Source organism: Ipomoea triloba, chromosome 7 (genome assembly GCF_003576645.1).
Source record: "Ipomoea triloba cultivar NCNSP0323 chromosome 7, ASM357664v1".
NCBI lineage: Eukaryota > Viridiplantae > Streptophyta > Magnoliopsida > Solanales > Convolvulaceae > Ipomoea > Ipomoea triloba.
The window spans coordinates 18,622,447-18,638,086 of NC_044922.1; the positions used below are offsets into that span (position 1 = coordinate 18,622,447).

At 31.5% G+C, this 15,640-nt stretch overlaps 1 protein-coding gene and 1 non-coding gene across 2 annotated transcripts; both read right to left on the minus strand.

The window, feature by feature from the left end:
- Positions 1-772: 772 nt before the first annotated feature.
- LOC116024280 lies at positions 773-5,234 on the minus strand. Its single transcript, XM_031265171.1, has 4 exons — positions 5,143-5,234; positions 4,876-5,074; positions 4,037-4,113; positions 773-1,081 (listed from the first exon to the last, which is right to left on the minus strand). Exons 1-4 carry the CDS (start codon positions 5,232-5,234, stop codon positions 1,030-1,032), a joined length of 420 nt encoding a protein of 139 aa, XP_031121031.1. The 3' UTR covers positions 773-1,029.
- LOC116026369 lies at positions 4,630-4,713 on the minus strand. The gene has a single exon (XR_004099838.1). It is a non-coding gene; the product is annotated as a small nucleolar RNA R160 (small nucleolar RNA).
- Positions 5,235-15,640: the final 10,406 nt, after the last annotated feature.

Genomic DNA, 15,640 nt, shown 5'->3' on the forward strand with positions numbered 1-15,640 from the left:
AGAAAATTATATTTTAAATGATACTAAGGGTATGCCCCTCTAATAATATATTGTATATTTAGTCAAAGGAGTCGAGACTCAAGACAAAAAGAATAGGGAGGTTATTATGTGACCTTGATGTTAGAGAAAGTTGTAACAAGAAGTAGGTGGCCTTATATAAAGGAATCATTTTTTGTATTAAGAGGCAAATAAACAAGTATATAAGGAAAAAAAAAAGTTAGGAATCCAAAAGAGACAATTGAAGAGTAAAAATAATTATTATATTAGAATGATACAAGTTTAGTTATTGTCTATTTTGAACAAAGTTCACATAATATATATATTTATATATTACAACGTTACAAATTTAATCATCGTCATTAAAAAAACTTACTATTAGAATATTACGTGTTTCATTATTGTCAATATGCTTATTGACAAAGTTGACATCAATTCAGTCAAGTCCCTATTGCACAAGAGTGAGGACACAGATAGTAATTCCATTCCTCGAAATCTTCAGACCATTCAGGAATTTGCAATAATAGCATTCGTCCAAGATTTTTACCGATTATCAATAAAGGTAATATAAGATTTTTTCTAAGACTTGATTAGACTATTAAAATGCAACCCCTTAACATTTGGGTAATTTCAAAAGTATCTCGGGCTTCTCCTATCTAATTGCTTTTTTATCTTTACTCAGTCGTTTTTCTTTTTAGATTCTCTTTGTGTTCCCTCGTCACCCAAAAAATAAAGAAAAAGAAGAATAAGATGGGGAGAAGGAAGAACCAAGATATGAAAGCACAAACTTGTTCTTGGGTACTCAACTCCCATTTTATTTAGGCACAACAACACTAGAAACAAAGTTGCATCTCCGCTTACACTACAACATAATATTATGTCAATTGAGTTATTCAGACAGGCAAACAGTTCTTCATCACCTTTGCTTTGCTCGACAGATCAATCTCCAGCGCCTTTCGAGTGCAGCCACGAAAACAAACGCCATCGCAGCAAGCACAGATCGCGCACTGCTTGCAGAGAGGCCAGCAGTCGCTATTCTCGTTGCAGAAGGGGAGCGAGAAGGGGAGCGGTGGAGGCAAAACTCCTGCAACAATTGTTCAACCGACAAAAGAATAACTCCATAATCTCACAAAAAGTGAAATAACATGTTCACTTACCAAGGGCATTAGTCAGAACCGCAAAAATGGAAAACAGCAGAAGAACAGCTTTCACCATTTCAAATTTGTTATGTAAATGAAATGATGCTGGAACTCACAAAGATTCACTGTTATATATAGGAACAAAACGCATAATAAAAGCATACTTTCATCCATATATTGAGGGAAAATAATGATGCAAACTCGGTTCCTTCACATTAAAAGATTCAATCTTATCTTATCAAGAATAAAGGTGCCAACAGGTTAGTTTGCCTCTTGGGTTAAATTTAGAACAATAAACAATTTTCTATAGCCATTTTTGTTTCTCCAGATCTATAAAAAGAGTAAAATACAACCCCATCAAACAAACCAAAAGCACCTTTTGCCAATTCAGGGCATTAATCCAAAGATACAAGGTAACCCCACAAATCCACCATAATCTCAACATCAAGCTATAGTTAGTAACAGTACAAGCTCTTGCAAAACCTTAAAAAGAATTACAAGTAAAATATATACAAGGCATTACATGCCAACATGACCTAAAGGAGAATTATGTACTATTGTTATTAAGTTAAAATACTATACTCAAGGTAGGAGGTCAGGCACTCAATTATTAAACCAGCAAGGTAAGATGAGATGTAAGCATATATTTTAAACTCACCAAACAGGCTGTGTAACTCCCACCCCCACTCTGCTCACCGAGACACTTAGCCCCATCTAGAAACTAGAAACTCTAAAATCTCATCTTAATGATGTAGAGGCCAAATTCTCATTTCCAACCCAACACCGGAAATCCAAAGTTAACTATCATGGGGAATTTTATATATGTATATATAACTAGGTTTTAGAAGTTGGTCTAATATTGGGCTATACTATTGGGCTCAAGAAGAACTATTGGGTCTAACCCAATAATTTTTCTTGAGCCCAATAATAACCAAACCCAATATTAACTCAACTTCTAAAAATAGCATTGTTAAACCCTAGTAAAGAGAAGATAGGTTGCAGTTTACTTCTATAACAATATTTTTTTTATTTTTTATTTTATAATTCACCCATTGCAAAGCTGGCAAAATTAGCAAACAAATTTCAAAATTTTTGCTAATTTAGCAAGCTTGCAATAAGTGTAATTATAAACAAAGAATAAAAAACATATATAATTTGCAGTACCACAACCACAACTGAATTCTAGAGGTATGGATAACCAAAGCTTAACCTAATCTTATATTAAAAGAATTGGGACTCTTAGCCCCATCTTGGAACTAGAAACTCAAAAGTCTTATCTTAATGATGTAGAGGCCAAACTCTCATTTCCAACAAACATTGCAAATCCACAGTTCAATATCTTATGGAGTTTAATCCTGCCCAAATAAAGAAATGGTAAATCCAAACAAGAAAAAGGATAGGTTGCAATTTAATTCAGTAATGACATTTTTTATTTTTTATTCTATAATTCTCCCATTGCAAATCTTGCAAACAAATTTCAAAAATTTTGCAAATGTTGCAAATTTGCAATAAGTATAATTATAAATGAAAAATAAAAAACATTTATAATTTGCAGTACCACATACAGAGCAAACTGAAACAAAAGGTGTGAATAGCCTAAGGCATAACCCAATTTTTTATTATTACGGAGATACTTGGTGCCATCCTCTCCCAAAGAGCTATGAAACAATAAAATCTCATGATGTAGAGGCCAGATTCTCATTTCCCACCAACACTGGAAATCCATACTGGTCAAACGACAAATTGGACATGAAGGCATTAAAGAAGGAAGGAAGGCCCACAAGGGAGGTATGGTCAACTATTGGACTTGAAAGGAAGACCCCTACCCCTCCTTCCTTCCAAGCCCAATAGTCTTCCCCCACTTGTGGGCCTACCTGCCTCCCTAGTCCAATTGTATTGGAGCCCAGGCTCCATCAACCACTCACAAAGCTTCAACTTATCTCCTCCATTCCTGGGCAAGGACACTATGAGACACATTCATTAGACATTTTCCTTTCAGTTTAAAGGTTGAAAATTCGAATGTAGACAAACAATAATGATATCACCATAGTAACTATGACTCTTGCCAAAAGACATTGAGACTACATGAAAGAGATTATCATTTTCATGTAATTGTTTATTTGACAAAAGTCAAAGTTACTTTGAAAATATTACTAATGCAAAGGCTCCTAAAAAGTCCAAATCCTCCAAATATTTCATAGCTTGAAGTCTTGAACTCAATCACATATGTGATATATAGGAGCTCATGTATTTCTCCCCAACATTTTTCAAACTGATACAACACTTAATCACACGGCAATACAAAAAAGTCCACATTACAAAACTTAAAACACACACAAGTTGTAATGAACAGTCCAGAGAAATCAAATATTTAGCATGGGTTCCATAATCACTGAAATACTTTCAGGAATTAAAAAATTGAGTACAGAAAATTGCATTATTTCATTGAAATGGAATAGGCCAAGTAGCAAAGAAATTCTTTTAGTAAACATAATAGAATAAAATACAAAAGACTTATGATAAGATATGCACCAAAAACCAATACCAAATGCATTATTTCAAGGATCTGATATTCAACAAAAAAACCCATTGGTCAAAAGAGTGGAATATGTTGATCTTGTATTCAAATAGAAACAACCCATTCAAGTATTGACTGCAAGTTGTACTTCTTCATTGCATGATACATCAGCCAAATGACATATAAAGGTCAAATGGCAAATAGTATACAGAAACTTAATTTGGCACCATGCTCGTATAGCCTGATAAACATAAAAATACAGGCCATGTATTTTGGTGCCATAATTCCACTTTAAATAGGTGATGCTAATGCATTAAACATAACTTCTCAAGGGTATTTCACATCTGAGAAAAATAAACTTAACCAAGGACAAATTCATTACCTATTTTCCATGCAAATGTAAATCATGAAAGCTTCAATGCAGCTAATCCTAGTAATGTCATGGAAGCAACATGGGCTCTGGCAAAATTGCAAAAAATAAAAAAAAATAAAAAAAGCCAGAACAAGAGAGATACTCCTAGCCATTTAATTAAAAAAAAATGTAAGAGACAAATTTACTTGAAGATAGCACTATTTTATAATCAAACACGAATAAAGATTAGAACCTAAACAACACCAATAACTATTCTGAATGGGTATATTAAGCACACAGTAATAACTTATAACTTATCTAGATTAAAACCTAAATCACACCAATAAATTAACAAGATTAGAACCTAAATCATACCAATACTTATCAACACAGATAATACTTTCAGTTTCTTTAGCACCATTTTAACAAATAACCCTCCTATAATCTCAAAATAAAAGATCCATACCAATAACTTATCAAGATTAGAACCTAACTCTTAAAAAAATTCCCTCAGTAATGCAAACACCACTTATGAAATTTTACATTCTAAGTCAAACAATATTTCAACCCTCCAAATATCAAAACCGACAAATATATGATAGACACACTTGAAGGCTAGGCAGAGCAATCAGAGAACTTTGAAGGCATTAATATGAGTTATTTCCACACTGAGAAATTCAGCTCATTTAAGATCTCATCACTTTGCTTAACCCAGAAATTCAAAGGTAACTTCACAAATATTCATTAAAAAGTATTCAAAAGTTGATAGCTACTTCACAAAAGCTGTTTACTTTGACAAATCAAAACTGAACAAGAATCTACAAGCCAGCCCAACGATCTGCCAAGTACAGTAAATTTTGCACCTTTACCTTTACTCGAACTTTCTTTACAACCACGAACTCAAAGTTGCAAAGGGCTATTTGGTGCACTAAAACAACACCGAAGTGAACACACAGAAAACATGCATTACCAGATCGCAGAAAGGACCGTTGTGAACCAACCAGACTTCGCGAAGTAAGATGGAAATGTCGCAAGGCATTTATAGGGTTAGGGTTAGGGTTTAGGGTTCTGCTCAGGTTTTATGATGTAGTGGTGATTACGGATTAGGGCTTGTTCATTTCATAGACCCATTTCACTGGGCCGCACCTCTTCCATTGCCATTTAAAAATGCCAAAAGCCCAGTCCAAATCTTAAGATATTTTCTGGAGAAACTACTTTTTAGGCCCATAAACATAGGAGGAGCCTAGATTCGCAAATTACGCAAATTATACTGTGGATTGGAATCGATTGTGGAGCACCGTCAAAACGACGTTGTTTTGATTAATGAAAATAGACAGATGGAACGGTATCCGTTCCGCGCAATTGTAGTTTCCTTTCAACACAACTGCAGTATCAGTTCAACACAACTACAGTATCAGTTTAACACAACTATTGTTCCAGACGGATGAAACGACCGCTGTTCCGCGCAATTGCAGTTCCCTTTCAACACAACTGCAGTATCAGTTCAACACAACTATAGTATCATCCATGACCATGGTCCATAATGCATTGTGGACCATGGTCCACGGTATAACAACTACGCAAATTATACTGTGGAGTGTGGACTATGGTCTACAAAGTATTGTGGATCATGACTCAAAACGGTACCGTTTCTTATTTTATATATAAGATAATAATTTATGAACTGAGTTTACAATTTAGGTATAACTAATTGACTAAAACCACTATTTTGCCAAAAAAAAAAAAAGTAAAAAAGTTATTGATTAGTCATAAATCCAAATCAAATAAGGAATGAATGACAAAGTACAGTGTATCGGACATAAAGTCATATTCAATTCAAAGAATCGTTTGATCTTTTGTATTTTATTAAGATACCCTTCTTTTTTTGTTTAAGCGCTACATAAATATTCAAGATATGTAATAAGTTAATAAATTAAAATATACTCCATCCGTCACATTTTATATGTCAGGTTCGGTTAACGAAGTTTGACTGAAATTATTTTTTATTTAATTTTTCATAATTTAAATTTAATATTAGTATACAAAATTTATATATTTAGAAACTACACTAAAAGTACAATATATTAAACACAAAATAAAATCAAATTTAAAGATAAATAAAAAAATACTAAAGAAAATAAACAAAGAAGAAAGAGTTGGTTTAACCAATAAATAGTAAGTATGACAGATAAAATTGGACAAAGTGAGTACTATTTTAAAAATAACATAACAAAGTTTGAATCGCAACAAATCGCTCTTATATATGAAAGTACCAAAATATGTACTAATAGCTAGTAGTTCACCTTCACAAATGTGGGAAGAGCTAGGTTACAATAGCAAGGGTGTAGGAGTGTCCTACAAGAGCATAAGAACTACATACTAGGGCAGGTAGGCAAGAAATGCACCAAAAACAAGTTTGGTGTTGTATAATCTTCTTGATCAATAGGGGTATGGAGGGGGGCCATTTCATGTAAAGTCACTATTTTCATTGGCCTAAAGATGGAAGCTTTTAGTGGTCCAAAAAGTGCTGCCTATGGGGCTGCTATTAGGCATTAGTCTTGTTGCATGCATGATGCATTGATGGCTTCTTTTTTTTTCTTTTTTTTTTTTTTTGGGAATTCTCCCATTAATAATTTGCTGGCCTTATATCATATGGATGTGTCTGTGGTCCATTTGACCCCCGGGGTCCAAATTTATTGATGGTGTACTCTAGAATTAATTGTATTTCTTTTTTTGTTGACAATTTCTTAGTACATGTGTCATGCAGGTAGGAAAATATAAGGATCATCGCTTTCACACGTTATTAATAGGAAAATATTTTTTATACTTCATAATTTTTATTTTTTATAAATTTCCTCATGACATGGCTTATAATTATTAAGGGTGTGTTTGGTTGGGGGTTTAGGCATAAGGTATGAGTATCAAAGTGATTGTTAGTGTTTGGTTGATAGGTTTTGTGAATGCTACTATGGGTTTGAAATACCCCATTAATGGCAAAACCCATACCCTTATTAAATAAGGGTTTCATCTCCCTTCATCATTTCTTCCCCAACTATTAATAATCATTCCCATTCCACCCAACTACCAAACATGCTAAATACTTTCACCAAAACCCATTACCCTTACCAAGTATTTGATACCCATTCCGATTCCGATTCCCATGTGCAAACCAAACGCACCCTAAATGTTCATGAATTGATTAATTTTACTAAATTTTAATGGAAAATTAAAGTATCTAATTAAATAGTGTCATGTCATGAGGGAAATTAAGAGAGAGAAAATTACAGGGGTAAATAGCATTACTCTTATTAATAATGTAATTTGGAAGTTATTGAGTGGAAATTATAGTTATTTGGAAGTTATTGATATAACAAATAATAAAATGGTACAGAAGTAGGTAAAAAGTAATTTTTATATACATAATTCATCTAATATTCAAGACACAGTACAAGTCATAGAAATTCTTTCAAGTTCGATCTATTACTCTATTTGCAAAGTTCAAAACTAAACATTATTTTATGAAGAAGAACAAAAAAATCTTTCCACTTAGATCACAAGTTGTTGATAATTTTCAAAACATATATAAGAAATTCGAGCTGTCATTTTTCTAGTAGTGTTGATAACCTCATTCATTGCGAAATTCAATCACCATTATTAGTTTTATCAGTCAAAAAAAAAAGAAGCTAAATACCTACAAATTTTGTGATATGTAAATTTAATTTTTCTTATACATAATATAGAACAAATAAAAAAAAACTTTTTAAAGTGAAAATAAGTATAAAAAAAAACAGTATTTTTCTTTTTAAAAAGATTGCTTAACTTTTTTTCTCCATCCATTTGAATTTAATTCATTAAAAAATATTCCAACTTTTCCAATTATCATACATACATTTTTTTTAAATGACACACAACGTAACCACTATCTGATAATATGCATTAAGTAAATCTCGCTCTTATGTAATAGCTTTCAAACCCACATATGAAAAGTAAATCACACTATGAAAACTTTGTATGAATTGAAGGGCTTGATTGAAAAAATTATTGATAAATTTATAACTTTTTAGTACGAGAATTATATATGTTATCCTTTCGAGGCAGTATACATGCAATTTAACATTATATTTTATGCGTAAAATACTATTTTAGAGCTGGCATTTTTCAAGTGTTGATAACCTCATTCATTGCCAGACTCGATCACCTTTATTAATTTTATCAACCCAAAAAAAAAAAAAAAAAATCTTAGGTAGCTCAAAGGGAAGTGCTGTCTTTTCGTCTGGTTACCCGACCATGTGGTCCTAAAATCCTATTCTTAGGTTTACATCACTATCAAGAATATGCTCCCCACAAAATTAGCTAGCTAGGGAGACTATGACATATATAAATCTCAACAATATAGGATATAAACAAATTAATAAATGTACAAATAACATTGTACGCTATTATACGTCGTACAAGACAAGTAGTTGGAAAATTTGCACCCAATTAATGACTGCGCGCGCAAGTATTGTGTCTCCAACCTCTTATATCAACAACCATGTTACATGTCCCCGGGACTTAACTTAGTTGGTTCATCGCATATCATAAAGATCATGACAGTAAGTGGTAGTGTGGGGGCAGTTCAAATCACACCTGAAGCATGCATGTATGAGAAAAAAAAAGCCCAAAGAATGCTAAAAGGTCTAAATTGAATCCCTTGTGACCGGTGGGCTGATTGCACGACTCGCGATTTTCCTCTGCAACGGCTCTAGGGGTGAGGTCCTGTGGATTTAGGATTAGTCCGATAAAGCTGGGATCACCTCATTTTCAAAAATAAAATATTAAATGTGTAATCTTGCTAACAATTTCAATTTTAGTTACGTTATGATGGAATTCATATTTTAATTTAATATCAAAGTAGGTACCTTTCAACTTAACTGCTAGATGCTTTGAGTTTGAACCCTAAGGATGCAATTATGGTAAAATCTATGAGAGTATTTTTTCACCCTTTGAGGTCTAACTCACAAGGAACTAATAGTCTCGATGTGTGGGGTCTTAGTGTATCGAAACTTGTGATCAGACAAAAACGAAACTAATCACTTGATTAGTTGAAGCTGATTTTAGAGATTTGAGTTGGCGGCGATGGTGGTTGAATTGAAGCTGGGAGAGTGGGGATAGGGGAATCTAGTAGAGTGATGGTGACAAAGGATGGTAGTGGCTAAATAACTAAATTAAATGAGCAATTGGAGTTGCATTAGTAGGGTTTTAGTGCATTTGATGATATGATTGATTTTAATTTGTGATAATGTAGTTTGTAGGTTGTTATTGCAGTTTGGATTTGGTTATCATTTACTTAAACTTAAATTTGTATTCAACTTATGATGTGTTGTGTATGTCTCATATGTTACTAGAAGATGACATGTGTTGGAGACTTGGAGCATAATATAATGGAGTGGACCACTGCCCCGTCATATGATATATACATGAGTAATTATGTAAATTAAATGTACTATTAGGGTTGTCTATAAATATATGATACTTGTAACTTAGATATTTCATTATCACAATTAATAAAAGATCTAATTCCCTCTATGGACGTAAGCTCTCAACCAAACTATGTAATTAAAAAAAAAATCTTTATTTTTGTTTCTATATTGATCTCTTGATCATGTTTTCCTCGACATAATGTGTGTATTCTTTTTTTATTTTACAATATTAAATAAATTTTATTGTTTGGAACAAAAAAATATAATAGGGTTTGGATAAATCCAAGAAAAAAAAAACATGATAAAAAGTGGTAGGATAAGGTTACTAGGATAAGAAAGGCAAATGCTTATGATATAGGAGATTAGTCATAGGAATTTCCAAGACCAGAGCATCTTAGGGTTAGTATTATCCTGGAAAGATGAACATAATCCTTTTAAACAAAAGTGAGAATTATTGTTCTGAAAAAACTAGTGTGATTAGACACTAATCCTTTTCATCAAAAGTGAGAATGGTTCTTGAAAACTATGTGATTAGACATCCACGGTATGTTTGTCTTCTCAATAATATAATTAGGTCAATTATTTTTTTCTTGATTGGATAGTTGACTGTGACAAATTCATGAGTAAGATTCTCTCAATTTCATTTTATGCGTTCGATTTAATAAGTTTAAGCTAAAATTATTATGATTCAATTTTTTATAATACAAGTTATATTAAGTATTAGTACATAAATTTTATATATTTATGGGAGCATCATCTACGTCTCAAATCATAGTTCAAAAGCACATAAAGTATAATATTTTAATTCATAAAATACATTATTTATAACACATAAAGTACATTATTCTAACTTTAAAAAAATTATCTTACCTTAGAAATTTCATTATTCTAAGTACAATATAAATTATTCTAACTCATAAAATACATTATTCTAACACATAAAGTACATTATTCTAATACATTATCTTACACCATAAATTTTATTATTCTAGCGCATATAAAGTACATTATTCTAACTCATAAAATACATTATTTTATCCCAAAATGTTCATTATTCTAACACGTCGGAGTAAATAATTTTTGTTTTTTAACATCATTCGTTTTCGACCATGTGTGGACCAATAATTTGCCAAGCACCAATAGATTAACCAATAATAATACAATATGCAGGTTTAATTTGTTATATAAATTTTAATTAAATTTAATTTGGAGCTACTTCACAATAAGAGACTTAATTATTATATATCAGTTTAATTGATGAAAATGAATGATATTAAACAATTTTTTTTTTTGTGATGATGAAAATTTACAACTATTATCTGATGACCACACCTAAGAGGTAGATTGCATTAAATTAAAGTCTATGTGCGACGGGTTCAATAAAAAAAAACGTAAATTTTCTGATAAAAAAATCATGTTCCCTACATTCACTCAGCCGCTCCTTTCAGAGCATCTTTATGTTTTTAAAATTAGGGTTACTGGCCAAAAGTGCCAATTAAGAGAATTGAACAGTTAGGAAACAATCATTTATGTACATCTCATCATGTTTGTGCCATCATGTTTCGCATGGAATTCATCAAACCTAACTAGTTGTGACATATATACTATCATCATTCATGTACTTTTATCTCATCAATATATCTCAGCCAGTAGTATATGAACACACTTGTAATGGCATATGATATTATTGAAAGGACAATGATTCATGGAGTGAAGTGTGAATACCATGTTAAAATTGTTGGTAATATAACTAGCTAGTAAAAAAAATGTTTATATTAACATCGCAATATCTTTTATATATAAACATCTTATAATAATCACATTAAATCGTCATTGATTGCTAAAAAATGTCATTTTTTTTACTTGCCATTTGTATCTAACCATATCTTAAATAGTGTGATTACTGTACTAGTGACAATTAATCATTTATATTATATTCTTTATTAGGAGTCATATGCATCAATCAAATAGACTTGTGTCAATATTTCTATTACTACTAAAGTTTATTTGAGAGAGTATAGTTGGTGTAATACATATAAGGGATATGTTTTTTTTTAATAGAATAGGATAGTTGTTGTAACACATATAAAGGATATGTATTATTGTTTTTTAATAGAATTGGGGGGAGGGGGAGGCTTACTAAAAAGGTTACATGAATTGCGATATATCAAGACACTCCAATAGTGTCAGCAAGATCGTCCAAGAAGGTGTTGGATCTGGCTAAAAGAATTTAGAAAATTACAATGCAAACTAACTAGGTATATTCACAACTTGTGGACCTGGGTCCAGCTGGTAAGGTGGACCCGGGTCCAAAGTACACAATTTATATACTGAATGTTCACAACTTGAATTGTGAATATTCAGTATATAAATTGTAAACATTCAGTATATAAATTGTGACGGGACCACCTTGCAAGGTGGACCCGAGTCCATGGTATAACTATTATAACCTCTCCATAAATATGACTAAAATTTCAAATTTTGAGTTTTCTTTTTTTTTTTAATTTGTAATTTAACCAAACTAAACATTAAGATTTAAATGGAATATGTATTTAAATATTTTTTGTCTAACCAAAGGTTTTCTCAACCAATTAAGATTTAATTATATTGAGTATATATTCAAATATCTTTTTTTTTATCGGACCAAAGATTTTCTTCAATCAATTAGAGCTACACACTAAAACTAATCATATATGTTTGACCAAAACCTCTACTTAAGCAGTAAGAGGCCCAACTACGCCATCTCATCATCAACGCTCAATCGGTGTAACAAAGTCAATAGTATTAAAAAAAAATTAAATTATAAATTCAAGATTCAATTCTAAACCCTAATTAAGAGAAAAAAAAAAAAGAATCAATCTCAAAATGTATCCTATCTCCTATGAAGAGCTAGCTACTTATCTAATATGCAAGGTCTACTTACCAAATCCATAAAGTGGGGAAGTTATGCAAGTTGATATACATTAATCTTTCTATATATTTTAGTGTTTTTATTTTTTAAATACTACTGTGCAGAATTATTAATTATATTATACTTTATACAGAGATCAAATTGTAAGGAAAAACATTGACCAATATAATGGTTGTTACAAGCTAGTTGCTTTAGTAGTCGGTTTGACCATTAAAAGTAGAGCATATATAAATAATCCTATGTTCATACTTCACTAAAATATAGTAAAAGATTCATTTGGTACAACAGGGCACAATTTTCTATGCATTTTGTGAATCACAGCACTTGATTTGACATACAATTCAAAGCCCCAGACTTGGTTCCTTTAATTGATTAAAGCTCATTTCTTCTAACCCCACTTTTTATTACTAACATTATTTAACATTGCCAAGGCATGCAATAATTTATATTTATATCTTTTTTACTTTTGGTATAAAGAAATTATTTGGAAGAAGAGAGTAATCATGTTGCTCTGGAAGGGATCAGCTATATGAATAACATAATGTCATGTGTATATAAAGTTGTATATATTTACAAAACTTAAGTTGAATATATATATACATACGGAGTATATATAATCAAATAAGACAACATCTTCCCGTGGGACTGTGAGACATAATATGAATGCACATAATCTACTACAGGAATGCACACAAACTAGAATGTGTGCAATCTAACATGAGTACACACAAACTAGTGCATGTGCATTTATGTAATAAACTGTGTGCATTCATGTTGTGTTTCACAGAAAGATGTTATCGCACTAGAATATTAGTCTATAAATATGATTAGTTAATTTAGAGTATGTTCTTAATTAATATAAGTTTTTAAAAAAAATAAAAAAATAATATGTGCATGAAATCCTAAATTACTTTCCTTCCTCTATCTCATAGCTAAGTCATAGGTATGAACTAATAGAGGACTTTTTTCTTTTGTGTGAATTGGTATTTTTTTTATGGGTACACTACAATAATTTTCGACCACTTTCGACCTTAACATTTTTTGGATGTGATCAAAGGGGAATTGAACCCTATTTAAATAAACAAGCAATATGTGTAGCGCCTTCTTAGTTGATATATTCGGTCCATCTGAAATTCCTCAACACCTACATATGTATGGCATAACTTATCTGAATCACCTATATGTGAGTGCCATGTTTTTCCTCATTAGCGAAATTTTCGCTATGAAAGTTGGCTGGCTTGGTAGAAGAGGGAATTACAATAATTTAAAACATATCCTTAGTACTTCCTAATCAGTGAAGAGAATTTTGACCTCCTGAACCAACAAAATTTTGTGTACTAAGAACCGCATATATAAAATTTTATCTTGTACTCAAAATTACATGCTTGGACTTTACATAATAATAATAATAATAATAATAATAGGCAGCTCAACTGGTCACAGAGTGTAATTTGAGAGAAGAAGGGAAATAATGAATTTTAAATTGACAGATCAGTGTGAACTTATCTATGTGATTATGCACTCGTTACATATAGGAATCCTTTTTTTTTTTGGAAAAGATCGAGACTTTTGTCGTACTTTAATTTGGTGGGTATGTAGGATCGTTTTCATAATCTTTGCTGAAGAGATGTCTATCTAATTTGGTTGATTCTGTAAATCCCAGGGTAGCAAAGGAACGATAAAAAGCATACATGATCGACGAGTAATAGAATATGTATCCAATTATTTGAAGAATTACACTTCAATTCGAAAAGTTAGGTTAGGACTATCAATGAAGCTAATACTTGTTTCGTAAAATCAAAGATTTAATATAATCAGCATGTTTGGTTCGTATGATAGGGGCCTAGAATGGAATGACATTTTTGAAAACTGTATGAGTAATATAACATTACATGTATATCGACAATAAATTAAGTCTCGCCCCCAGAGCATTGGTTTAGTGGATGTGAAGTCTCACTTAATTAAGACATGCTCCTAATGGTAGAGTGTTTGTTCGATTTCTACCATGAATATCAAGCATTTGGGTTTGGGTTGGGCTCCTTGTGCACAAAAAGAATACAATTCGGAATTGAGTTTTTGAAACTAGATTGATTCGAGTTACCTCCTTATTAGCCTCAATCATTATTGTGTGGATCAATTACTATCAAAACGGTCGATTCAGGAAAAGTATATTATTTTGTAATGTGCTGTTAGTATATTAAAAATGTATTTTTTGTTATGGTCCACACAATAATTGTCGGGAACAGATTCATAGGGTCCAAAATATCGTTTAATGAAGTCAAGAAACTGAGTTATAAAAATATGTGCGCAAAAGAGGCAAATTGATAGATCATGATTCTTATACTTAAAATTTACGAGTTTGATTATCGTTAAAACTCCATACAATTTTAGATAAAGACCGCAAATTCCTTCATAACCAAAAAATAAATTTTTAACCGACGAGATTATATCTAGAATTTTCTTTAACATTATTTACCATCATTAAATTAAATATATATTTGCCCAGACTTATAGCATGGATACAGATTGGCAAAAAATGACACATCCTTCGACGTGGCAACACCCAATTTGTACTGCTGCTTGGGGTCGAGGTTTTGTGATTGGAAGAAAAAGCATCAAGGAATATAATCTCTTTGGACTATTCTCGTATGAATTTTTGTTTATGGATTCTTGTATCTGGGAGGTCGTACCACGTACGTATTATGTTAGGGATTTATTAAACAAATAATAATAATAATTATTATTATTTAAAAAAAAAAAAAAGAATTGTTGAAAGCACATAGTAAAACCAACCCAATCAATACAAATCATTTTTCACCTCTTACATTGCCTAGATTACACACAATCTTTAACGCATAGTATATTAAGAATCTGTAAAGCATGAGATTCCATTACTATGAAGCTTAGATCTCTGTGGACTGTGATTACAATTCCCAAGGCCAACTAATAATGGCATAAGAGAAAGAAAGCAAGAAGGGTCAAGGGTGGACAGGCCATTAACAGTCTAGCATTTTTGTTAAAACTATAAAATAATTAAATTATTCCCCACAAAAAAATATCACATTTGACTTGGCATTTTGTGATTTGTTGATTTGTTAAGTTATATAATTATTTTATTAAACTATTACCTAACTACTCCATATTATGTAAACAGTTTTTACTAACTGTGGAGCAAAATCCAATTTCAGTATAATAATCTACAAACCACACAAGAGAGATATATAAATTCTAAGGGGAAAACTTATACGATAAAAGAATGTT

Excerpts from the sequence above, each read along its gene's own strand:
- LOC116024280 (XM_031265171.1), bottom strand. The coding sequence starts at position 5,234 with ATGGGCCTAAAAAGTAGTTTCTCCAGAAAATATCTTAAGATTTGGACT. Across the intron at positions 5,075-5,142 it reads AATGGAAGAGGTGCGGCCCA|AACCCTAAACCCTAACCCTA; the intron begins GTGAAATGGGTC and ends AAACCTGAGCAG. Across the intron at positions 4,114-4,875 it reads TAAAGAAAGTTCGAGTAAAG|AGCCCATGTTGCTTCCATGA; the intron begins GTAAAGGTGCAA and ends CAATTTTGCCAG.